Raw genomic sequence first — 24,006 nt, 5'->3', positions numbered from 1 at the left:
ACCCAAAGTGTAAAAACGAAGCCCCATTAATGTCACTCGTCTGTATGTCTGTCTGTCACAGGTCTCTAGCTCGTAGACGAAATGAGTTGCAGATCAGAAATTTTGATATTTGGTGTAGAATGTTAGACTATCTATTCCGAATATTGAATTAAAATTGGCCAGTTTTTATCTAATGAGTTGAAGGACGAAGTGGAATAAAATTGCATCACTTTGTGTAGGTACATCTATTTACAATATGCATGTGTAGATACAAAATATTGTTTGGCTTCTAATGTTAATTTAATTATTTACTGACGAATTTTGAAGACTGGACTGAAATTATCGAAGTTTATTTGTGGTCAATGATTTCCAGTAATATATCCGGTAAAACACCAAATTAATAATACGATAACAATATTATTCAAAACAAAACTAAAATTCTTATTAATGTTATCCTTAATTGGGTGTTATGTCATTGTTTTCAACTTTGGCCCTGTTATCACTTAATTACATTCAATATATAACGGGTAATTCTGTTGTGATGTTCCCAGAATACTTCGTTGACGTCATGCGTTGAGGCCGTTTTACTCTCGATCTCGTGAGATTCGATTCAATAAAACTCAAACCGGTTTGAGAGCGGACGTGTCCCGAAACCGCATCATTATGGGCAGCAAGTTTCTGTTGTGCCTCGTAGTGTTGTGCGTTGTATCAAACTATTCAGAATGTAAAAGATATGGTTCTTCTTCGGGACGATCGTCTGGGTCCAGCTGGGGCCGAAGTTGGGGATCAAGTTCAGCAAGTAAGCCTTCCTCTAGTTGGTCCAGTTCCGGGAGTAGCAAGCCTTCTTCTAGTTGGTTTAGTTCCGGAAGCAGTAAACCTTCTCAGAGCTCTTCCAGTTGGTATGGTTCTGGAAGCAGTGCACCTAAGTACCCCTCATCTTCTTCTGGTTTATCTGGATTCGGCAGTAGCGCTCCAAAATACCCATCGTCATCGTCTGGACTATCTGGTTTTGGTTTTGGCAGCAGTGCTCCAAAGTATCCTTCTTCATCATCTGGACTATCTGGATTTGGAAGCAGTGCACCTAAATACCCATCATCGTCATCTGGACTATCTGGATTTGGAAGCAGTGCACCTAAATACCCATCATCTACTGGTCTCTCTGGATTTGGAAGCGGAGCTGCAAAGTACCCATCATCGTCCACGGGATTATCGGGAGGAGGATCAAACTTTGGATCGTCAGGGGCTCTACCTGCTGGTGTCGATTACGTATATAATAAATATCCAAGTTCAACAGGAAGCAAATACCCACCATCAACAGGTTTATCAGGCTCAGGATCCGGCACCAGAAATCCATCATCAACAAGCTGGTTCGGATCAGGAAGTAATTATTACCCACCTTTAACTGGCTTGTCAGGTTCAGATATTCAAAAACACAATGTTCATCATTCAAGCAATTCCTACAATACGAACACTGGATACGGAGCAGGACATACTAACTACGGCACCCATTACTATGGATCACATGGACAACCCCACAGTTATTTTAATACGCCATCATACTATACGGCACCTCAGCATGTTTATATTACCGAATACCGTAATTCAGGCAGCCGATACGGGGACCTTTTATCAGGTTTGGCATTGTATAATATGGGCCGTTCACATAGCTACCACAATAATTATTACTACAACGATGATTATTATAGAAGGAGATATCATACTTCTGGATCCTCTGCTTATGAGACGCCGAGAGACGTGGCTACGTGCACTTTAAGGATTAAGGAGAATAATAAAGTTGAAGAAGTACTCAAAATACCATGCGAAATAGTATCGACATTCACCGAAGGGAGCACAAAAGTAGCAACAGATACCTTAACTCAAACAGTATGCGTATCAAATTATACAGTGATAGATAATACGCTCCCCGAAACCACAACCGTTTCACCTGTAAATACATCTACAGGTGAACCGATTGAAACATTAGCCAACACAGTTATAAATATGTTGGCTAATGGTTCAATCGTTAACACTGATAACTCACTTATTTTCACACTTTTAAATATTAGTACAACAACAGCTTCTCCTGTCAATATAAGTGTATCGACACTATTAAATAACGCAACTTCATTGAACACCACAGTTTCAACCACAGAAAGTAATTCAACAGCAATCAATTCTACATTATCGAGCGTTAACGTTTCAACTGCGTTATCTACTTCACTACAAAATGAAGGCTCTAATATTACAACTAATATTAATTCTACTACAGCTAAGCCTATGCATGTGTCTACCAATTCGACGCCGTTTACCATTTCGACATCGAATGTAACGGTGATGAATGATACAAAATGTACTGTGACCACTGATCCCTTGGCAGTTAAAGGACCGCCTGTGAATCCGTCGAATATGACATGTGAAGTAGAAATTGTCACCATAGATTCGCATATTTTGAGAAGTAAAGTCGACTGCAGCACCTTGTTAAATTATGCTAAAATGCCGGAACCTAAGAAAGAGCAAAGTGCTATTTTACCCTCAAGAAGTAAATTAAAATCTTGGCTCTCCAACCCACCTTGGTGGCTTTCTTTGTTCATAGCGGTATAATTTGAGTCATATAATATCAAAAATGGCATTCTCCATTTTACTAACATTTGAAAAAAACATGAAAAACTTTTTTTGAATTATTATTTAGGCAAAATACTGAACATTTAGTAGAATATACTTCATAGCTACATTTATGACTGGTTTGAAGCAGTTTAAATAGAGGTACAGTGGAAATATTTATAGATAACGCTAAAAATCAAAAGGAGAAAGCTCATTATGTTACGCACTTTTGGAAACTGCCTGGTTTGAAAATAACTATGTTGGAGACTGCCCGTTTTAATACAGTTAACGCCATCTTGAAACCAAGCAATGAATGAGCAAGTTTAATCTTGATACTTTAGAAAGAAACTAGAATAATATCTAGGAATATTAAGGAAATGCATGAAATAGTACGTATAGTGTCTACTTATATAAAAATTATAAATGCCAAAGATTGTCTGTTATTTCAAGCAGCAAACGAGCAGTGGATTGGCATGATTTGTAACTAGTTATGAGCTGAAAAGTGACATCGGCTACTTTTTAACCCAGAAAATTGCATGGTTGCTACGGTAAAGACCGAAAGTGTAATCTGTTATTAGTTATTTATTACCTTTTCATGCGAAAATAGCTAAATGATTTTGATGAACTATAAACGTATTTTGTGAAATAACAAGTAGTCTAAGACCTAATCTGGGAATACTTGCATAAATAACTTACTTAACTTGGAATCACAGGATACTTTTTATCCCGACAAAGTTACCAATTTTATGGATTCGAAATACAGTTTGTTAGTTTGTCCTTTTTTCAAGCAGCAACTTTATAACTGTGGGGAAGTAGGCATTTAAAAACACCCGGATGAAGCCGCAGAGCTAGGTAATTTTATATTAAAACAACAAGATTAATTTCGTACCTTTAATAACTAAAATTATCAAACTCGTAAAATTGGCTCCTCGTTCTGAAAATAAATCAAATTTACGTACACTTTAAAAAAAAACAAATGCCAACCAGTATAACTATGTTACTTTGATATTCCAACTTAAAATTATTAATTACAAGTATCAAAAGTGTGTGAACGCTGCATACAAACCTTGCCCGTTTCTTCATGTTTACAGTCCAATTATCTGGATCCCTCTGCCGTTTTCTTGACTGTCTAGGTAGACAAGGTGTTACCCTATGCTCCATAGTTTAAAATAAACACAAGTTTTACTTTATTTACTTAGATTAACTCAATAAAATCTTTAAAAAACCACGAGCAGCTTTGCTGTGAGTTGACGCCAATTCCATACTAAATACTGCGCTCTGATTGGTTGAAGTGGAGACTGCCAAGTTTAAAATGACCACTCTAGGAGAATGCCGGTGTTGAAAGTAACTATAAATTTCCACGTGGGTTTTGATAGGGAGAATGCCGTTTCTGTAACACTCCTAATAGTCAAGATAGAGGATAAGATAATAGACAATATTTTGGCATAGATAACTTTTTTTTTTCGAAATGTGGAGATTGCCGTTTTTGATACTATACGACTCATTTATAAAGTTTAGTTTTATTATTATGTAAGAAAAACTTATTATTATGACGCTGAAAAGTTTGTCGGCTTACCTTTCCTGTCGCCTCAGGTCGCCCAGGATGCATTTATTTTTTGCTCTAAAAAGTTAGTTAGTTTACCTACCTAGTTTTATGTTTGATTAGTGTTAAGTTTACCAAATAAGTTGGTGTTTTTTCGATATATTACATTACTAAACACTGTTCTGGACTAAGTAAGCTAAAATTATCCAAAGCTTATTAATTATATTGATTGATTGAATATTGATAAAGTGTTTAATAAAAAGAAAGTGTATTTAATTTTCACTTTTTATATTTTTTGGTACATTACCTAAAGATTTTTCTTTACAAACTGGTAACGCCTTATGTCCATTTGTAACTGTCCCTATTTTTTTAGGATTCCGCACCCAAGGAATAAAAACGGAGCCCTATTAATGTCACTCTGCTGTCTGCCCATCTGTCAATCTGTCTGTCTGCGTGTCACAGGTCTCTAGCTTGTAGGCTAAATGAGTTACAAACCTGATATTTTGGTATTTCGTGTAAAACGTTGACCCAAAAACAAATATTGAATCAGAAATTCAATTAATTTTATTTTCCATTGGGCCTCCCTCCCATACATGCAAAAAGAGTCACATTTTTTTTATTTCCATGTGGGGTATCATTGTTTAGAACTCACTGAGCAGAGTATGAATATATTTTTCATTCTTTTTATCTTAAAAAAAAAAAACAAATGAAGGGCCATTAAAGTTGTCAGTTTTAGACCATTTTTGTGATGGGGGCTATCTCATCTAGTTAGTAATATGAAATTTCAGTATTTAAACTATATAGGTAAATAGTTATAAGATCACTAACATTAGTTTTAAGGTGTGTGTTATTACTAACAATTATGATCTGGATAATTTATGGTCCAAATAAAGGATTTTTATTTTTTTTAAACAGCAAATACTGAAAACAACGGTATATAAAATAGTTAGTAAATTGTAATCTTTTTGTTAAAAGTGGCCGGGTTTTGTGTTTTAACGGTGTTTTGGCGGTGGAACTAACTGGGAAGCGCTCTAATAAAGGGGTGCCGCGCGTATGTCGGCGAGCGCCGGCACAGACTAAGTCCATATACTTATATAGTTTCCCTAACTTGTAGATAACTACAAACTTGACATTGGCTAATCTATATACTGAGTATGAATTGAGTTTTTAACCTTTGAGTGAAACTTGGTCATGATACACTAGGATAACTATAATTTTCCGCTGGTCGGACGGCCCCGTGAGTTAGACCTCCTGTGCACCCTATTGTCATTGGACTGGTTCCCGCTAATGGGCCTTGGGGCCAGTTCCAGGGCTTGAGGGTGACGCAGGAGGCAAAATTTCTGTACCATACAAAACAAACTTACGGTATGTCGGCGGGCGCCGGCACAGACGAAGTCCATACTTATACACATAGTTTCACTAATTTATAATTAACTACAAACTTGACATTGGCTAATCAGTGTAAAGCCAGACGAAAGACAAAAAAAAAAACTTACTTCTGACAAGATTTGAGGGTAGGGCATTCTTTTTTCGTAAGCTCCTCCCCATCACGAAGCCACTCTTGCTCAGCTGAAATATAACAATTTCGTTTTAACATCTGTCAATTTGACATCAAATGTATTTTACCCATCACTGTAAAAATTACCAGTAAGCTCTCTTTGATGTTTACTCTGTTTACGCGGCGTGGGCCCCGCTTCTTCGCCTGATGTACTTAGCTCTTCACACTAAAATTTGAAAAAAAAAAAACAAATTTGAGGACAATTATTTATTTTATCATGGTGGATTGATAAAAGTTTCTTATCAAAGCTTAAAAACAACATCTTAAATAATACTATTCTCTCTAGCGTGAATGAACTCTGTGAAGCGCCATCTATCGGGTGTGGAAGATCGCTGTGTCGCTATAGTCACTATAGGAGACGGAGGGGCCTCGGCGCGGGGGATACTAAACACTTACCGGATCATCATCAGAGTTGGTCTGGTCCATGCTAACACTGGCTTCGGAGGAGCTGCGGTGGTGCGGCTTGCAGGCGGGCGGCGCGAGGCGCGGCGGCTCGGGCGCGGGCGACGCGGCGCCGGCGCCGCAGCCTCCTCGCGCCCACATCGCGCGCATTAGCGCTGATGCAAGGTAGAGACTCTACCGAGAAAAAATTCAAATAGAGAAGCTGACGAAAGAATGGCGTAAATCTTTGATTTCACCTCACTCTTAATGCTCAAATACCTAATATTTGACAAGATGTTGATACAGGATCAAACCGAGAGCTAACTCACTCTAGTTTACTCTGTCACAACTCAAAACTGTTTAACAACGTTCTTACCTGTTCTGTATGTTCCTTGGGTGGCAACGCACACAGAAGACTGTACAAATGCGCACAGGGCTTGGGTGCTAACGCTCTGATGAACCCTGGTAATAAGTCGTACACTTGACGCCCGCAGTGCTTCAACTGTGCGGCCGCCCACACAAGCTCCACGTGTTCTGGAGTCACTCTGCCTTCCACTGCGAGGAACTTTAGTATCATGTGCGATTGCTTGATAACCTGTAAACAATTGTGTTGGTTGTTACAAAAAGTAAGACTACTTAAAAAAAAATATTTTATAGAAATAACAGAACTGTTTTGGTTATAGCACATAACTGAGGAAGCTCCCGCGGTAGTGGAGTGGTGCGGGAGGGGTGACAATTGATGAATCACGAAGCTCTCGCGTCACATCATCACACACCTACCGCATCACTCCACTACCGCAAGAATCTACTCAGTTATGCATTATGCCTGTAGCAATGATAGGTATTGTCCTGTGGCTGATTCTGTGTGTGTGTGATCTCAAAACTAAGATGACAGGTCTAAATATATTGCTCTTTGCTATCTCTTTCATAATGCTCTCCATGGAAAAAGATAGCACTAGATTTATATCAGTCAATTTAGTTTAACCTAAAAAAGTTACATATAGGTATCCATACAAATATTATAAATATTAAAGTGTCTGTCTGTTTAACAGATTTTGAAGTTTGGTACAGAAATAGCTTTCCCTAAATTCCTATGTCCAAAGTTATGAGCATCATTTATTGATTTTTATTTATGTAGTTGAGCCAGTGATATACTTGAAAGAATAATACTTTACTGTAGTATCATATTTTTTTTAATAAATAGATGACATTTTATGAAATGAATCAAGCTAGAATGTGCCACTATCATACTCTGTGAATGCACAAATCTATTGACAATACACTACACAGGCAATATGGAATAACTTTATTAAAACTGTAACACACAACAAAGTTTACCTCAACATGTAAATTAGGTCCAAACAAGTGTTCAATGATATTGTTGAATGACAACCAAGCAGCCAACTGCTGCCCCGCAATCTCCACGTCCGCTGCAGTTTCGCCAGCACACAGTTCATTGTGGGCAGCTATATGAGCATTGATCTGAGCCACGCCAGCTAGTCGCATGGTCAGGGTGCTACTGTTGAAGTATTTGAACGCTAGAGCGAGGCCATCCTCGTCAAAGGATAGGGGTGCATCCAGTGGCTCTTTGGCAGCACCCCACATGAAATCTGCAAATACAATGTTACTAGATAACACAAGTGAAACAATAATTTACTTAGTTTTTGTTTTATGGGCAATGGACATAATAAATATCACTGAATCACACCATTCTAATCTACAGGAAACCTACAGTTTTTTTTAATCTAATATTTTTTAGGGAGTCTTAGGTGATATATATGCTAACCCCATCATTACAAACTGCATTAAAAGCTATTATTAATAAGATTGAAATATTAAAATACTCAAAAGTTTGCTAAAAATTGAGTTTAAAAAAATACTGATATTCATAGAATATAAATTTAGTTTGTAAAACCGCTGATTTTTTAAATTGTATGAAAGAAGTCAAAATTAATTGATTTTAAATTTTTAACTATCAACATAAATGGTGAAAAATCGATTTAAGCTATACTATTCCCAGTTATAACCACCTTTTTATATTCTCCATGGTATATCTATAACAAGGAGCCTTATGGAAAATGGCAGAATTTAATTCCATTTATTAACACGCAGAAAAAGATCACTTATATTATTTTAAATTTAAGCACTTTGTATGCTTGCTGCAGCAGTTGTACCAAAATAAAAAAAAATGAAATTTAGTTTATTCTTTATGTAGAAGTGAATTAGCATATTAGGCAAAGTAATTCATCATCAAAAATTATATTCCTCACCTGCCATAGATTTAACAGCTGGCACCCTCAAATCTTTGTCCTCCAAACTGCACATGTACTTCAATATCTTACTTCTCAATGGCATAAAAAGTTGCGCCACCGCTCTAAAGTTCAACCATAGCTTCAGATTACCTACAGCTGCCACTATCGCATGAGCCATAGACAAAGGTAGAGTTGTCGGTGTTGCAGATTCAAACACTGACGTCATGGCACACACCCCTCCCAACTTACAAAACAAACTAACATTCCTTAATAAATATGCAGGTATTTCTGTATCATGTAGATCACAGTATGAACTTAGATTTGATATTTCCTGTGCCGACAAGTCATCTAAACGGCTCAGAGCTGTGTGTTTACAGGCTAAATATAAAGGAAAGTTTAAGAGGAATATTTTTGAGACTATATGCATTAGCTTTTCTTTCTGTTGCATCGACCATGACTCGGGGTTTGCGTTTGAAGTCTCCGGTTTGTCACTGACTTCATCTTCAACTTTGTCAGTCGCTTCGTCTGGTTTTGTACTCTCGGTTTCCACACTATCTTCCTTCTTTTCACTCTTTTCTTCTTCGTGCTTAGAAGTAATTGCAACATCCTGCTTTTGTGTATCTTGATTTTCAGGTAATGGTTGTGTTTTAGCAGATTCTATTAAATCATCTTTAAGTTGTTTTAGCTGACATACCGACAAGCAGAGTATGCTCTGGACTACTAGATAGAATCTCTCAAAGTTTTTTGCATCTCTATAACAGCACATGCATTGCCTAAAATAGTATTAAATGATTAGTTTCTATAACTTGCTAAAATACTAGTAATATGAATTATTTATTTCAAATTACTGACGATAAGAGGAATCAATTCTTGTACTTATATCTCATATAAACTTCTGCTAAGAAAATGGTGTTTAAAGTAACAAAAATTTATTAATTTTTTTGAAAAAAATTCTTGAGATTATATTAGCATTATGATTTATAGTAGTTAAATATAAAATATATACCTTTGAGGCCAAGAAAGTATATAATTTAACACAGTTTCCAGCTCAGATTGGCTTATTGTGGGGTACTGAGATACATCGTCAGTTAGTCTCGTTTCGCCTGCAACATAAATAAAAAAGACTGAAACACAATGTTATAATAATTCGCATTGATGCTACATGCATATAAACAGTGTTAGAGGATCAAATAATACGTAAAAATAAATAGACCACAAAATTTCGAAACAATGTAACTTACAATTTACTAAAAGCTGTGAAAACTCCGGACAAACATCACACATTCTCAAGGTTTTTAGTCAATAAAAAGCGAAATATTGTTAAAATATTATCGCAACTGTTATTGTGGTTAAAATATTGATCATCATTAATATTTTCGTATCAGAAAACGAACACTGCCTCACAAATGTCACAGAATCGTTCCACCATTGTTGACGATGTTGTCAAATCTGCGTTTTGTTACACTGGGGTTACGCGCTAAATTAATAAAAATAGAGCTAAAGATTTTGTTTTATAATAAAATAAAATATTTAATTTATTGCGCTTCAAAAGGTACAGCACAGTTAAAAGTAGTTTAAATTATTATGAAACAGTGGGTTTAAATAAAAAGAGCAAATCAGTATAATCGCCCAAATTTATTATATCACTTCACTAAACACACTAATACAAATCACTCATTGCTTTATTACTATTGTTACTTTGTTACTATTTATATAATTTACACTTGTTTACACAAATGGACATAGTTTCAGCTTACAATGCGTACGATAGAACAACAATCATAAAAATGAGCTCGCATAGCTTTATATGGCGTTATCCCCACCGAAGGGATTCGGCAGTGGTGGCGGAGTTGCGTTCGGCTGTCAATGGCGCTGGCGTTGATTGGCTGTCATGGCGGCAGTAGGCTATGATTGGCCGTCTTGGCGGTTATCGGCTGTAACAGGCGGTGATTGGCCAGCTCGGCTTGACTCGGATAGTCTGGTTGGCGTTGGCGCGTTGCGATTGGCTGAGGCGGCGTGGCGTTACATTCGGCCGTCCTGAAACAATGAATTGCTCCCGCAATGGGAAAATGCTTGGTTAGCTTTCTGGTAGACAATAGCTCAACAAGGTCTTCGGTTTCAAGTTATTTATCGGAACAGTTAGCACTGTTGGATATAAGAGCCGTAGGCGCTGTGATATGGCTTTAAAGAGTCTGCTCAGGCATGTACAAGCTTCGTAGCCTCGAAACCCCTTAACACTTCGAGTTCTCTTAATGCCTACCAGCTTGGTTACGAAAATGAACCTGAGTAAATGCTATCAGTGTTTACTTCTATCGCAATGCTTGTGGGAACTTGCCACTAAATAACTAAATTCCTTTGTTATAATTAAATGAAATATTAATTTTGTCAGTTACATTATCTAGTTAGCTTTATCCTATCGCTTGCTATCCTTTACCGAGCATTTGCCTTGTTACGCATAACCATCCCGAGTTCGCTAATTTTACATTAATAGTAACATGGCATCGTGACCTACGTAAATACCAAATTATGGATATCACATTCATTGAGAGTATTGTCAGTAGCCCAAATAATATCAGTTAACAGTTTGTCCAATCATTTTATTCGCAGTTTCGCTAGGACCTGTGGCACAACGCGTTTAACATGGTCTGGTTAGTGCTTGGATTGGCTTGACTAGGCACTTGACTCGTGGTAGTATCATGGAGGTCAAAACATACCTAACTATTAATCAGTCGACACTCGGAAACTCTAAAATGTCTACTAGTAAAAGCATTCTTATGCTCACTTTATAAGTTTACTAGGATGTCCAAATAAGGCAAATTATGTATAATATTCTACGAAACTGATCGTTTTCGGCTAATAACAAATTTTGCAAAAGCATCTGTAATAATCAAATTGTACCTACACTACTGATGAGCGATATCCTTTCGCTGTCTTACAAAATGGTTTTACAAAATGTGGTCAGTATGAACTCTACAAAATTTTAATCCAATGCCATTGGTCTGTGATCTAAACTGCAATCTTATCTACTTTAAAACCAAGACGAAACAAAAGAACATTATTTAATTCATAAATTATTATCGTTTTCAGTTGTACTGTTTTTCCACGTTTTACTTTAGAGACATTTTTGAAAGAAAAACCGTCAACAGACTGGCTTGTAGAAAGGAAAATAGCTTGTAAATAGCTTCTCGTGAAGCTGTGAATGCTATTACTCTGACTTGAAAAGGAATCTCACTTAAATCCTTGCAGGGAGATCTCTCAACGAGCAACGAGATGAAAGTACTCCTATTGAAAGTAAAACTTGGCTTTCGAAAGTAAAACTTGGCTTTCGAAAGTAAAAATTGGCTACCGAAAGTAAAACTTGGCTATTGAAAGTAAAACTTGGCTACCGAAAGTAAAACTTGGCTACCGAAAGTAAAACTTGGCTACCGAAAGTAAAACTTGGCTACCGAAAGTAAAACTTGGCTACCGAAAGTAAAACTTGGCTACCGAAAGTAAAACTTGGCTACCGAAAGTAAAACTTGGCTACCGAAAGTAAAACTTGGCTATCGAAAGTAAAACTTGGCTACCGAAAGTAAAACTTGGCTACCGAAAGTAAAACTTGGCTACCGAAAGTAAAACTTGGCTACCGAAAGTAAGACTTGGCTACCGAAAGTAAGACCTGGCTGCAGAAAGTAAGACCTGGCTGCAGAAAGTAAGACCTGGCTGCAGAAAGTAAGACCTGGCTGCAGAAAGTAAGACCTGGCTGCAGAAAGTAAGACCTGGCTGCAGAAAGTAAGACCTGGCTGCAGAAAGTAAGACCTGGCTGCAGAAAGTAAGACCTGGCTGCAGAAAGTAAGACCTGGCAGCAGAAAGTAAGACTTGGCAGCAGAAAGTAAGACTTGGCAGCAGAAAGTAAGACTTGGCTGCAGAAAGTAAGACTTGGCTGCAGAAAGTAAGACTTGGCTGCAGAAAGTAAGACTTGGCTGCAGAAAGTAAGACTTGGCTGCAGAAAGTAAGACTTGGCTGCAGAAAGTAAGACTTGGCTGCAGAAAGTAAGACTTGGCTGCAGAAAGTAAGACTTGGCTGCAGAACGTAAGACTTGGCTACTGTCTTCACTTCGGCATCTATGTAATTCCGAAAACAGTTCACGATTGAATTTAGGTAATACAGGATCATCAGTCAAATAACAGTTTTCTATTCCATTCCTATTCCCTACTATGTAAGCTACATAACCAGGCAGGCATACTAACACCAACTGAACTCAAGATATTATGTAAAACGTCAGTCTAGTCGGCTTAGTGAAAATTCTTACGGTACGTCCGGTCCACCTGACTAACAATGAACGGCACAAAGCTATATCATGGTTATAATTAAAAGTGCCACTTGAACTTTCTACTTACATTATGATTGGACCGACAATCTTAAGGTAGAATGATGAAATTGACTCGATTGAAAGCTTGTTGGCAAAAGTACGTAACATACATGCTGCCTACAAGCACTACTTTTTTTCTAAAATGACAAAAGCATTATCAAAATCATAAGGATATCTAACTGGTAATAGTTATTATTACGTTTCCTCCTAGTGCCCAATTCTGCCTACATTACACTACCTATTTGTATTTACTCATACGCTGTGCCACTGGCTTGTATATTATACGAGACAGTTCCAAAGCCGTGAGTAAGATCTACTTACTATGCTCTCAATCATTCAAAGAATGTGATTTAAACTACAAGTTACAACACGTACAGACTTCATAAACACTAACTTTTAGTAAAAATAAAAGAACAGTCATACCATACAGCATAAACGCTTAACAGCGCTTATGTCACCCCAAATAGGCAACAATGCGGCGGCTTATAGATACCCATTGGCTGCAACCCTGCATTGTTAGCGCGCCACGATGTGGTGCCTCGCAGTGACGCGCTCGGCATCAGGCACACAGCACACAGCAAAGCATCAGTGGTGACCATCGTAGGCGATGACGTTTGCACTTCACGAACTCACCAAAAATTCCGAGAAAAGAAAGATAAACACAATATTATTGTTTGACTACAAGTAGCTCCCAGTCGATTTATAAAGTACGTCTGCCCCAATTATGAAGATCTATATTCATATTACATAACAATCATATAACCACATGAAAATCAATTTCACAAGAAACTCAAAAGTGAACATCATAAAACAATTCGATTTTACATTCAAATTGCGATCGCCATGCTATATGCAAAACTGGGTTTGAGCACACTGAAAGTGTTCATCAACCGATTCTGACGTAAATGATATTATTGTACCCTTAAAAATAATTTACAGGTACCCCACACGTACCCCGTGTTGTCTGTATGACTGCAGCGGGAATATCACCGACGACGCGAAAAAAATAACCTTAAAGGTTTATAGAACCTTATACTATAACTGAGCCTTGTGCAAATAAAAACACTAATAGCGTCAAAGCTTGTTTCTGGAAAACTTCTGGTTGAAATTTGCGGGTAGTCTGAGAACTATTGTTACCATCCGATATACTAGATCTTTTTTTTTTTAAATTAATTCCTGATCAGTATGTATTTGTGTCAGTTCATAACCACTCAACAATTTTAACCGATTTTGATAAATGATACGTCATTCGTCTTGATGGCGTGTGTGTCAATGGATATATAAAATTCTTTAAACAATCAATGTGGTGGATTTTATACGATTTAATGTAAGAGCCGAAAAATATGCAGCGCAAACTGCAGTCGGGAGTTTTTATTTTTTATTATTTAACTTATTGAATTACTTGTTAACTTTTTCGTACCGGTAGCACTTGGTCATAATTTCCACATACTGGAAAGCACTACTACTAACCCACTAAGTACGTTTTCTAGAATTAAACTGCGAATTCAAATTGCGGGTATCTCGGCGAGATGCAACGTGAAAAGTGGATGGTTGAGCGGGTTTTACCTGATTCGATAAAAAGTTGACTAAATCAATCGGTTGCAATTTTAGCATTAGTATTCACCGCCATTATTTTATCAGTTATATATATACAATACGTGTATTTTTGTTAGGAAAACTATAAATAAAACAATACACACAAATATCACATTTACAAAAATTAAAACTAAAACTCGTCGAGCTAGTTACCTTGCCTTACCCAAAACTAGAACAATTTATGGCAGAAAAACCCTTACCTATGAAGGAGCTAAACTGTACATCAAAATACCTGCACACATAAAAAAATGTACACTCATTCAATCCATTTAAAACTGAATTAGCTGCTCACACTATGAGTAATGCGAATTACTTCAACAAATGCGCTGAATGAGTACTTAATTAAATGGCGAATATTGTAAACTTTATTTTCTTAGAATTAAGTTCTTATGTAAATGACTTTTTTGTTTTTATGAGAATTAAACATCTTTAAACCTAAACCTTTATTTGACGGTCAGATATGCCACAAATTGTAGTTATATTTATCTTCAGCTATCACTCAAACCATTCACTATCCGCGAGCGTATAATGACCACCTATCATAACCCGCGTGCTCTAATACTAATTTCATAACCTCAAACAGGGTGTTACAACAGGGTGGTGGGGTCAGTAGAGGTTACAAACACGATCAACCTCATTACACTATGCATCAATATCATTAAAAACAGGATTATTTGAAATGGAAGAATGGATGGATCATACCTCAGTTATTACGCGTAGAAGTTGAGGGTAGGTTGCCATCGGGCGTAGAAACCATGCACGCTGCAGATGAATGTACCTCCGGTTCAAAACTCTTCTAAGGACCTTCCGGGCCCCAGAAGTGGACGATCTTCATTGTCGCTTGATTTTTACACGATGATTCGTTTCATCCTTGCGGATGAACAAAGTAGATGGCATGTCTTTGCCGACTCGTTAATTGGCGCGATTATGCATCATAACTTTCTTTATTAATCCCACTTCTGAGATGAAACAGTGGGTTTAAATAAAAAGAGCAAATCAGTATAATCGCCCAAATTTATTATATCACTTCACTAAACACACTAATACAAATCACTCATTGCTTTATTACTATTGTTACTTTGTTACTATTTATATAATTTACACTTGTTTACACAAATGGACATAGTTTCAGCTTACAATGCGTACGATAGAACAACAATCATAAAAATGAGCTCGCATAGCTTTATATGGCGTTATCCCCACCGAAGGGATTCGGCAGTGGTGGCGGAGTTGCGTTCGGCTGTCAATGGCGCTGGCGTTGATTGGCTGTCATGGCGGCAGTAGGCTATGATTGGCCGTCTTGGCGGTTATCGGCTGTAACAGGCGGTGATTGGCCAGCTCGGCTTGACTCGGATAGTCTGGTTGGCGTTGGCGCGTTGCGATTGGCTGAGGCGGCGTGGCGTTACATTTAAATACCTAATACCATAAAAATCACGGCAAGTTCACTTTAGCAAAAATTAAACGTAAATCGCAAGTGGTCGTTCAGAAACTAAACAAGATCGTCTAGACTCTTGTACGAGAAAAGTATTCGGCGTCTCCTAACTCTTGAAGTCCTAACTCCTTTTACAGGATTGCATGAACACAGGCTGCAGCCTGCAAGAGACCAGTGTTGCACAATTTTATACTTTCTATTTAACTAGAAAGCTGATCAATCACGAGCAAGGCAAACTACCTACCCACAGAATATTCATTTACCAGTCTGCACGGGATGTGCATTGCACGTGATTGCAAGATGCATGGCATGCGCAACACACTAATATGTGTAATAAATAACAAACAAATTATCCTTATTATATAGTCAGTATTTCTTAAGATCTACTCATGATCACAAATCACTATATACCAGTCTGAACTCATGATTTTTAAACCTTTCTATCAATGTCAAGTTTGACATATTGTGATGTTTTCCACAATTTTGACAGATACGGGAATAGAATTTTTTTATGCGATGGGTTAGGCTGATAATTTTATAGTTTTTCTAAATAAAAAGAAATGGTTCAGTTACTTTATATTATTGCCAGTTTGCATGTGCTACTGTGTCCATTTACAAAAGTCGAGGAAAGCTTCAACATCCAGGCTTCCCACGATATTTTATACCATCGGTTTAACCTATCAGAGGTATAAAAGATAATCTAATTTTGGATACTTATGTTGCGCATTCGGGTTGTTAATATTCTATTTTTTTCCAGTACGATCATAATGAGTTCCCGGGTGTTGTGCCGCGCACTTTCATCGGACCGCTCGTGATTTCGGTACTGTCGGCACCTGTTGTGGGAGTGTTGCACTTGTGTGGTATAAATAAATTTTGGATGCAATATGTTGGTACGTATTTACTATTCTATTACGGCTGCAAAGTGATTAATGATACATAGATAAATCCGTCTCTCTTTGTTGTTTTATGAATAAACAAAACATACATGTACCTTAGTATTGTGTTACTTATTTTTTTTAATGGCAAGATGTGATCAAGCTAACTGTGCTATGATCAAGCTGCGATTTCACGTAGTGAGTAAATATTCTAAGATGAAAATATATGCACTTGGCAGGAAAAGTATTTTTATATCTGTAAAAATCTAAACTGCTCACTGATTGATAAGATACAATGGTAGAGGAAGTATACTGAAATGAAATCTGAAATGGTCTGAGTTAAAATCCCTTCGTACCAGCTGTCATTGGTACTAACCTGCCCAATTTTTAAACAATTATTAGTAGGTCTATAGATTTCTTTGTCCAAAAAACTATACTATAGACGAACGAGTATCCCTATGCTGCAACTCCCTATGGTATAGCATAACTATACTAGGGGGAAATGCATCATAGTCTAGCCACCCAGTTATCACATCATTATCATACCATTACTGGTGAGTATGAGTCTCTTGACATAGTCATTTGATGAGTGAGAATGAAAAAGGTTTGACGATAATCCACCACTCTGGTCAAGTACGGATTGGCTGACTTTACACACCTTTGAGAACATTATGAAGAACTGTCAGCCATGTAGGTTTCCTCGCAATGATTTCCTTCATAATTAAAGCAAGTGATATTTAATTGTTTAGAAAGCTCATAACTTTGAAAATTTAGAGGTGTTCAAGATTGAACCCTCAACCTGAATAGAAGTCCAAGGTCTTAACCTATCTATCAGTGCACCCACACAACAAAGTAACTAAGAATTTCTGTACACTTTCAACTGTTAATCTTGTTACTATTTAGGCAAAAATATGAACCACTGTGTTTTGCTTCCAGTGAGGCTAACACTAGCGCTGTCCGTGATAGCAGCATGGAGTCGCCTGCGCAGTGCTCTGCAGAAGCAGTTTGGGCACACATTCTCATGGTGGTTCAGTGTGATAAGCGTCACACAGTACCACTTCATGTTCTATATGAGCCGTCCGTTACCTAACATTTTAGCTTTACCCCTAGGTAAGTTTGCAAATTATAGTAGTACAGTAAATGGTGTTAAAAAAAGGAAACATCACTGCACCCTTACACACACAATACAGATAAATTAAAACTTTTTTGACATGGTGTCATCATTGTATGCTACGTATAAAAATGTAAGCCATGTTATATTATAGTTTTGAAAATTCTTAGTTGTGGAAATGAGTCAACTGCTTGGAAAAAAATAGACTTGATTTATTGCACTTATTACTTAGTTCTTTAAAACAGCTCTATAAAAGATGGTGGCTTCAAAAGAGGCATTCTATTTGATGACAGTTTCACTGACGAAAATAAAGTTTTAGTTAAGTATGACCGAAAAAGATCTGAGTGACTCTCAAGTTGCGCCTGAAGAAGTTTTACTTTAAAAAGTTTACTTTGAACCTGTGCAGTGGGTGATTTATCTATCTATTTGGTGGTACAAAGTGAGGTGTGACAGCTGGGGTATCTGTACCGCCAGGTGATAGTTTCGTCAGTCACTTGTCTTGAAAGAACAGATCAACCACATACTCATGCGCATAAACATACTGCTAGCCTTCTTATGTGATGCCACACTATGGTTTCAACTTTCGTGACGCGATGTGCAATCATTTTAAATTGTTTTTTTTTTCAGTTCTATTAGCAATGGAAGGATGGTTAGTAGGAAGACACAAACAGTTTTTAATAATGTCTGGTGCCTCTATTATCATATTCCGCTCTGAACTGGCCATGCTGTTCGGATTGTACTTGATTATAGATATATTTTTCAAGAAAATTGATCTTAAATCGTAAGTTTGCCATCTATAATATTACTACATGTAAATATAGAAACAGTTGGTATAAGTCTTATACTATGACTTTAAATAAATAAATTTCAAATGAAATCCTGTGTAAAAAATAGTAAATATGATAATTAAAAAAAAGGTTATGGTAATTTACTGTGGATATGTTGTGGACATGGATGGGCATTTTTGTGCATGACTGCACAGATGTAGTCTGTTCTAGCATTAGCAAATATCTTTAATACTCTACAAAATCGAGTCAGCCTCATCAAAGCTCTTAAGGCATTATTATTTAATAACATATTTCTTTTTCAGTTTAGTAAAAACAGTAATACCTGTTGGTATAGCCTTAGTAGCTCTCACGGTGGTTGTGGACTCCATATTTTGGCGGCGCCTGTTGTGGCCAGAGGCTGAGGTGTTCTGGTACAACACCATTCTCAACAAGAGCTCTAACTGGGGTGTATCCTTTATTACTAATGATTTATCTTTAATAGATATTTTCAGGTTTTAAAAAATTTATGCTTACTTGGCTAGTTGTGAACAAACATCTAATTTGAAATAAAAGTTCTAAAATCTTACCATCCTGGCGACGCGGACATGCCGCCAAGTAGTATAGCGTTCTAGTACAATGTATAAATGGCCTCAATTGAAGCTATTTCAAACAAAAAAGTGTTCTACGAAACTGTCAAAAATAATATGGCACTCGGCCCAAGATTATAGAGATCCTGGGCATCAAGTTGTAAAATAAATGAGTTGCATCTTGCAAACATTTTTTTTGGAATGATCAGCCTCATGTTGTTTAGTACAACATAGAGGTTGTTGATTTGGGGATAATAAAACTTTACTAAACCTTAACACGGTTAGACCACTAGGGTCATTTATTACCATCAAGAGAGGTTAAAGTCAAGGGCTAAAAAATGTAGTAAATTTTTTTTTTTACATAAAATTCCTTACATACACAATAACAGACGTCACCGTTCCTCTGGTACTTTTATTCAGCACTGCCCCGCGGCCTGGGCCCAAGCATAGTCTTACTGCCCATAGGCCTGTATCTCGACAGACGTGTCATACCCATCGCGGTTCCTGCCCTGGTCTACATCCTGCTATTCTCTTTCCTGCCTCACAAGGAACTGAGATTTATAATCTATGTGTTCCCATTGCTCAATATTTCTTCGGCCGTCACTTGTTCCTATGTGTAAGTAATAAGTATCCATGTATTAATGCACCTTGCTAACAACCTTGTGTTTTTATTATCACTTGCCTTTATGTTGACACCATAGCATTGTTTGCTTTGTTTCTTAGAACTTAGGGTTCATTATTGTGTGAACTGCAATGGTGCCAAAATAACGGCAAGAGATAAGTTATAACTTATAACATACAAAAGACACCAGTTTACCACATACCACTTACACCCAGCTGAACAAAGCACAGTACACACAACCTTGGTTTTTTGTTTGAATAATTTTTTTTAAAAATGCTTTCTAATGGTCAAGGTTTGGAGTGCCCTTTTGCGATTACCGTAATAAAATCACCTATGGTTTATTCCATGCTATTTTTTTAATTTATCAATGGAACTTTTTCTTAGTAATTTCTTTATTTGCAGATATATTCGACGGACGAAAGCACCAATTTACGAGTTATTGTTCTGGGCGATAGTGATGATCATAGTGTGTAACATTGCCTTCTCAGTCGCGCTGTCTCTGGTCGCTATGACCAACTATCCTGGTGGAGTGGCTATGATAAAGTAAGTCGTTTTCTAGCATGATACTGTTTGAGAGCATAGGTGTGTGCTCCGCCCTAACAATAGGAATATTAATACTTTTGTTATGACAGGGGAGAGCTGTGCTGTGGCTCAATTGCGGAAGAATGACAGCTACAATGTCACGATCGCAATCAACTCTGATTGGTTGACGCTCGCTCTCTATTGGCCACAATGCACTGTTGCAACAAGAATACCATAAATTCAGCTAATAACCCACAAACCCCACAACCTACAGGCCTATTATATCTTGGAACTTATACATTTAGAGGTTCAGTTTTTGCTCCTGTAAAATTTTATTTCATGCAATTACACAGTTTAGTTCACCAGCTCTTCAGTTTATCTCTCACTTCATTCTAATATGTTGTCCTATCTTACGCTAAAAGTATTGCAAGCAGCCTACTTACGTCTTAATAAAATTAGTTTTAAAATAAATTGAAATGCATGAAATAAAATATGATTTATTGTACACCATCATAAAAAAAAGACATAACATTAAAACAATGAACAATAAAAATTGAAGTACAATTGGCGGCCTTATCGCTTCGAACCGATCTTAGCCAGGCATTAGGCAACCAGCTATGATTTACTTTATCATTTACAGATTTCACAAGTTACTAAAAAACGAACCGTACGTCCACGTACATATCAGCAACCTGGCAGCGCAGACCGGCGTAACGAGGTTCACGCAAATAAACGACCACTGGACTTACAGCAAGAACGAATCCTTACAAGTAGACCAGTTGCAATATTTTACACACTTACTCATCGAAGCAAAGAGTAAATATTCACCAAATCTTAAAGCGTTTTCGCAAACACATATAATTTTAGATAGTATAGAATCCTTTTCACAAATCACTATGAATTATAAATTGATACCACCTATTAAAATTAAAACTAAACCAGCTATCTTTATATTAGAAAGAAAGAATTTCAGAGAAGTACCTCGCCCCGCTAATATTATTAGTATGCAAACAGACGAACTATATACAAATACAGAACATAGTCAAATGAGCTTAGAAGAAAAAGAAATAAAAACTGTTGATATAAGCGAAGAAGTTATTGATGAAAAACTTGAAACTGATACAGATACTTCAGTGGAAGAAAACATTAATGGATCAGAGGAAAAACAAAAAACTGATGGTTCAAAGGAAGTTATTGAAGAACCTGTGATTGTTACACCTGAACAAATTACCGTAACCGTAGTTAGCGATATTGATAATGACAGTGCTTCTAGGGAAGAACTGGAAGATAATATAGTAACAACATTTAAGTCTAAGAAAGTTGTGGACGATGTAAAAACATTTAATAAACAAGAGAGAAAGAAGAGGACTATAGCAAAAATAAAGTCTGAAACTCGGAAAGAGGTTGTGGCATCGGCGAAAGAGAAATTAAAAGAAATAATGAAACGACATAAGCATATTGCTGATGAGCTTTCCGAAAATATCATATCAGAGGATGTAAAGACTGAAGTAGTGCAAGAGAAGGATGGCAGGGGAGATATACCTGACGAAGAATTAACACAAAACGATGAAACTTCCATTATTGAAGAGGTTAACGAAACCACTAATACTAATTCTGCGGAAACTATTATTGAGTTACAGCAAGCAGTTAATAATCAAAATATTAATACAGATTCGATAGTAGAAGAGGTAATCACTCGTTTGTTAGAACGAAAAATATACGATGATAAAACAGTGCCAGACGACATTAAGATGGAAGATAGACTGATGATCCAAAGAATTGTTGAAGAAATTTTATCAGAAAGAATGAATTATACAAACACAGAGAATAAAGCGACGGAAAAGAAATAATACAAAGGACCAAAGTTCATTGGGACTGGTGATCTCTATTGACTATTAAAATATTCATTGTTATACAAAATATCATCTGTTAAGTGAGCCTGAGCATCTTGGTAACTTTAGTCTCAAAGTCTATGCTTTGGTATCCCTAGTACAAGTACATCGCGATAAGATCGACGGTGACTATGTCCAGAAGGGGCGGATCTTCTGGTCTGACGTACTACACACGATTTATATGCGTATTTTTAACTAGCTGTGCCCGCGACTTCGTTCGCGTGGAATACTCTGTACGTTAAAAATGTTCGCCGTGATTCTTTAAATTGACATAACTTTTTAATTTATGAATCGATTGACATGAAATAAACACTAAATGTTAAGTGAAGCTTACTACAATATATTAGTGAAAACTGTAAACTGTATCTAAATCGAATAAGCCGTTTCTGATATTAGCGTGCACAAACACACAGACAAACAGACAAAAAAAAAATTAATTACAATTTCGGGTTCGGCATCGATATAATAACAACCCCTTCTACTTTTTTTTAATATATTTCCATTGTACAGACACCACTTTTCTACAATTTTATAATATGTATTCGTACGATGCTTGTGGACGCGAATTGACGCCCAGTGGCGCATGAATTCGCGCGAAACAATTCGCGGCGAGTTCGCATCTTCTGGACAACATCACTAGGCACGCAAGTTTCGATTTTATAAAGTTAGAGTTGAGATGACTTATCGCCCCTTGTTTCAAAGTCGCCTGTAGTCTGTACCAGTGATTTTTAGTGCACAATAATTCCTTGCTAGAGACGCTGTGCGCTAGTTAGTATTATGAAACTCGACAGCAAATTGCGAATTTTGTCTTCTAAACTATGATATAAAGCGATCTCTTGTATATTACGTATTTTTTGATGAGTGAAGTTGCCTTTGCCATAGGCTCCGGCTTCACGTTCTGTCTTACCTGAGAGCTTACCTGCACAAGCCAGTTTGCACAGTTAAGTGTATGCGTGTAGTCGGCGAGACCGTATTCCGCGCAGTTGGAAAATCTGCTAAAGATTGGACAGCGCAGTTCTCGGTCAAGACGGAGTGTTAGATTAAGAAATATATGCAGCTTTGGCTTGTAATATAACTGTCAGTGTCGTATATGCTGACAGCTTATTTGCACAAGCCAGTTTGAACAGTAAAACGGTTTTTGTTTGGAATAACCGTTCTAACTTCAGGGTACTAATGATTTTACTATGCATTGTAAATAACTACAAAGTGTGGTTTTACAGTGACGCTTTCGCCAGCGCGCTTGGTAAGCGTCGCGGGCCACGAGCTTTGCGTCTCTTGGATCGTTACATAGTCGCGCGGATGGTCCGCGCTGACGGCAATTCGGACACCGCGCTTACCACCCACGCGGACGGTAAACGTCACTGTAAAACAAGCAAAAGTTACCAAGTGCGTTTCTATCGTGAGCGATAGCAATTTGCAATAAGATTGCAATTTATGTGTGAAAGTGCCAAATAGACTTTATTTAGAACATTTTGTTAATAAAATATTCTATTAAAACTGTCTTTTAATTAAGAACATTGAGGATCCCTACAACCTATATCAGGGATGTGGTAAAGTGAAGGTCTTCGCACATTACTCGACCACACTCCACAGTAAAGCATAGAAATGTGAGCTTTATATCGTGTACTTTACGGTGAGATTTTCAAAAGTGTTTAGTGCATTTAGAAAGGACTTGCCTTTTTTGCTCTGTGTGTCAACTGTCATTCAAAAGTATGATTTTAGTTTACGCACTCTTCCAATCCGAATCTGTGAAAATACGGATATAAAAACGGACCGAATTTGATATTATTGCTTGCGTACTAATCCGATCTCTGATCCAAATCCAAGCTATTCAGTGGACATCTCTACCTCATATATGTCCGATTTGAAACAGAGGCAGAGATATTCTCACGAATGACGGATAGAACTCTGATGACGGAAGTCGGAGCTAGTGCGTA

General features: G+C 37.2%; 4 protein-coding genes and 1 long non-coding RNA gene across 6 annotated transcripts in view; 4 read left to right on the top strand and 1 right to left on the bottom strand.

The window, feature by feature from the left end:
• Positions 1–18,889, bottom strand: part of LOC123875083 (ubiquitin carboxyl-terminal hydrolase puf) — a 53,089-nt gene extending 34,200 nt beyond the window's left edge. Inside the window, exons 1-8 of the mRNA XM_045920741.1 lie at positions 18,790–18,889; positions 9,321–9,417; positions 8,333–9,087; positions 7,401–7,672; positions 6,439–6,657; positions 6,078–6,257; positions 5,769–5,847; positions 5,620–5,692 (exon numbers count right to left, since the gene is read on the bottom strand). Coding sequence (XP_045776697.1) covers positions 5,620–5,692; positions 5,769–5,847; positions 6,078–6,257; positions 6,439–6,657; positions 7,401–7,672; positions 8,333–9,087; positions 9,321–9,417; positions 18,790–18,889 — 1,775 coding nt within the window. The remainder of the gene's footprint in view (positions 1–5,619; positions 5,693–5,768; positions 5,848–6,077; positions 6,258–6,438; positions 6,658–7,400; positions 7,673–8,332; positions 9,088–9,320; positions 9,418–18,789) is intronic.
• Positions 531–19,618, top strand: LOC123875027 (nuclear pore complex protein NUP62-like). Of its 2 annotated transcripts, none has more exons than XM_045920665.1 (2): positions 531–2,585; positions 19,590–19,618. In XM_045920665.1, the coding sequence occupies exon 1, from the start codon at positions 643–645 to the stop codon at positions 2,578–2,580; it is 1,938 nt and encodes a 645-aa protein (XP_045776621.1). In that variant the 5' UTR covers positions 531–642; the 3' UTR covers positions 2,581–2,585; positions 19,590–19,618. The 2 variants fall into 2 exon arrangements, with proteins under 2 accessions (XP_045776621.1, XP_045776622.1); XM_045920666.1 differs by lacking the exon at positions 19,590–19,618 and adding an exon at positions 4,086–4,366 and having other exon boundaries at positions 531–2,581.
• Positions 16,167–18,466, top strand: LOC123875073 (probable Dol-P-Man:Man(7)GlcNAc(2)-PP-Dol alpha-1,6-mannosyltransferase). Its single transcript, XM_045920731.1, has 4 exons — positions 16,167–16,379; positions 16,451–16,583; positions 17,505–17,678; positions 18,307–18,466. Exons 1-4 carry the CDS (start codon positions 16,254–16,256, stop codon positions 18,462–18,464), a joined length of 591 nt encoding a protein of 196 aa, XP_045776687.1. The 5' UTR covers positions 16,167–16,253; the 3' UTR covers positions 18,465–18,466.
• Positions 19,619–19,938: 320 nt separating the features above from the next.
• Positions 19,939–22,027, top strand: LOC123875296 (probable Dol-P-Man:Man(7)GlcNAc(2)-PP-Dol alpha-1,6-mannosyltransferase). The gene is made up of 3 exons (XM_045921045.1): positions 19,939–19,973; positions 20,058–20,198; positions 20,818–22,027. The coding sequence occupies exons 1-3, from the start codon at positions 19,939–19,941 to the stop codon at positions 22,025–22,027; spliced, it is 1,386 nt and encodes a 461-aa protein (XP_045777001.1).
• A 461-nt stretch (positions 22,028–22,488) lies between these two features.
• On the top strand, positions 22,489–23,562 carry LOC123875085. The gene is made up of 2 exons (XR_006798062.1): positions 22,489–23,277; positions 23,449–23,562. It is a non-coding gene; the product is annotated as an uncharacterized LOC123875085 (long non-coding RNA).
• Positions 23,563–24,006: the final 444 nt, after the last annotated feature.

This window comes from Maniola jurtina, chromosome 19 (assembly GCF_905333055.1).
Source record: "Maniola jurtina chromosome 19, ilManJurt1.1, whole genome shotgun sequence".
Classification (NCBI taxonomy): Eukaryota; Metazoa; Arthropoda; class Insecta; order Lepidoptera; family Nymphalidae; genus Maniola; species Maniola jurtina.
Note: the sequence above shows the minus strand (reverse complement) of the source record. Positions and strands in the feature narration are given on the sequence as shown.

Bases quoted from the DNA above. Each gene is read 5' to 3' on its own strand.
- LOC123875027 (XM_045920665.1), top strand. From the start codon at position 643: ATGGGCAGCAAGTTTCTGTTGTGCCTCGTAGTGTTGTGCGTTGTATCA.
- LOC123875073 (XM_045920731.1), top strand. From the start codon at position 16,254: ATGGTTCAGTTACTTTATATTATTGCCAGTTTGCATGTGCTACTGTGT. The intron at 16,584-17,504 runs GTACGTATTTAC...TTTTGCTTCCAG, and splicing joins ATTTTGGATGCAATATGTTG to TGAGGCTAACACTAGCGCTG. The intron at 17,679-18,306 runs GTAAGTTTGCAA...TTTTTTTTTCAG, and splicing joins CATTTTAGCTTTACCCCTAG to TTCTATTAGCAATGGAAGGA.
- LOC123875296 (XM_045921045.1), top strand. From the start codon at position 19,939: ATGGTCAAGGTTTGGAGTGCCCTTTTGCGATTACC. The intron at 19,974-20,057 runs GTAATAAAATCA...CTTTATTTGCAG, and splicing joins AGTGCCCTTTTGCGATTACC to ATATATTCGACGGACGAAAG. The intron at 20,199-20,817 runs GTAAGTCGTTTT...TATCATTTACAG, and splicing joins GGTGGAGTGGCTATGATAAA to ATTTCACAAGTTACTAAAAA.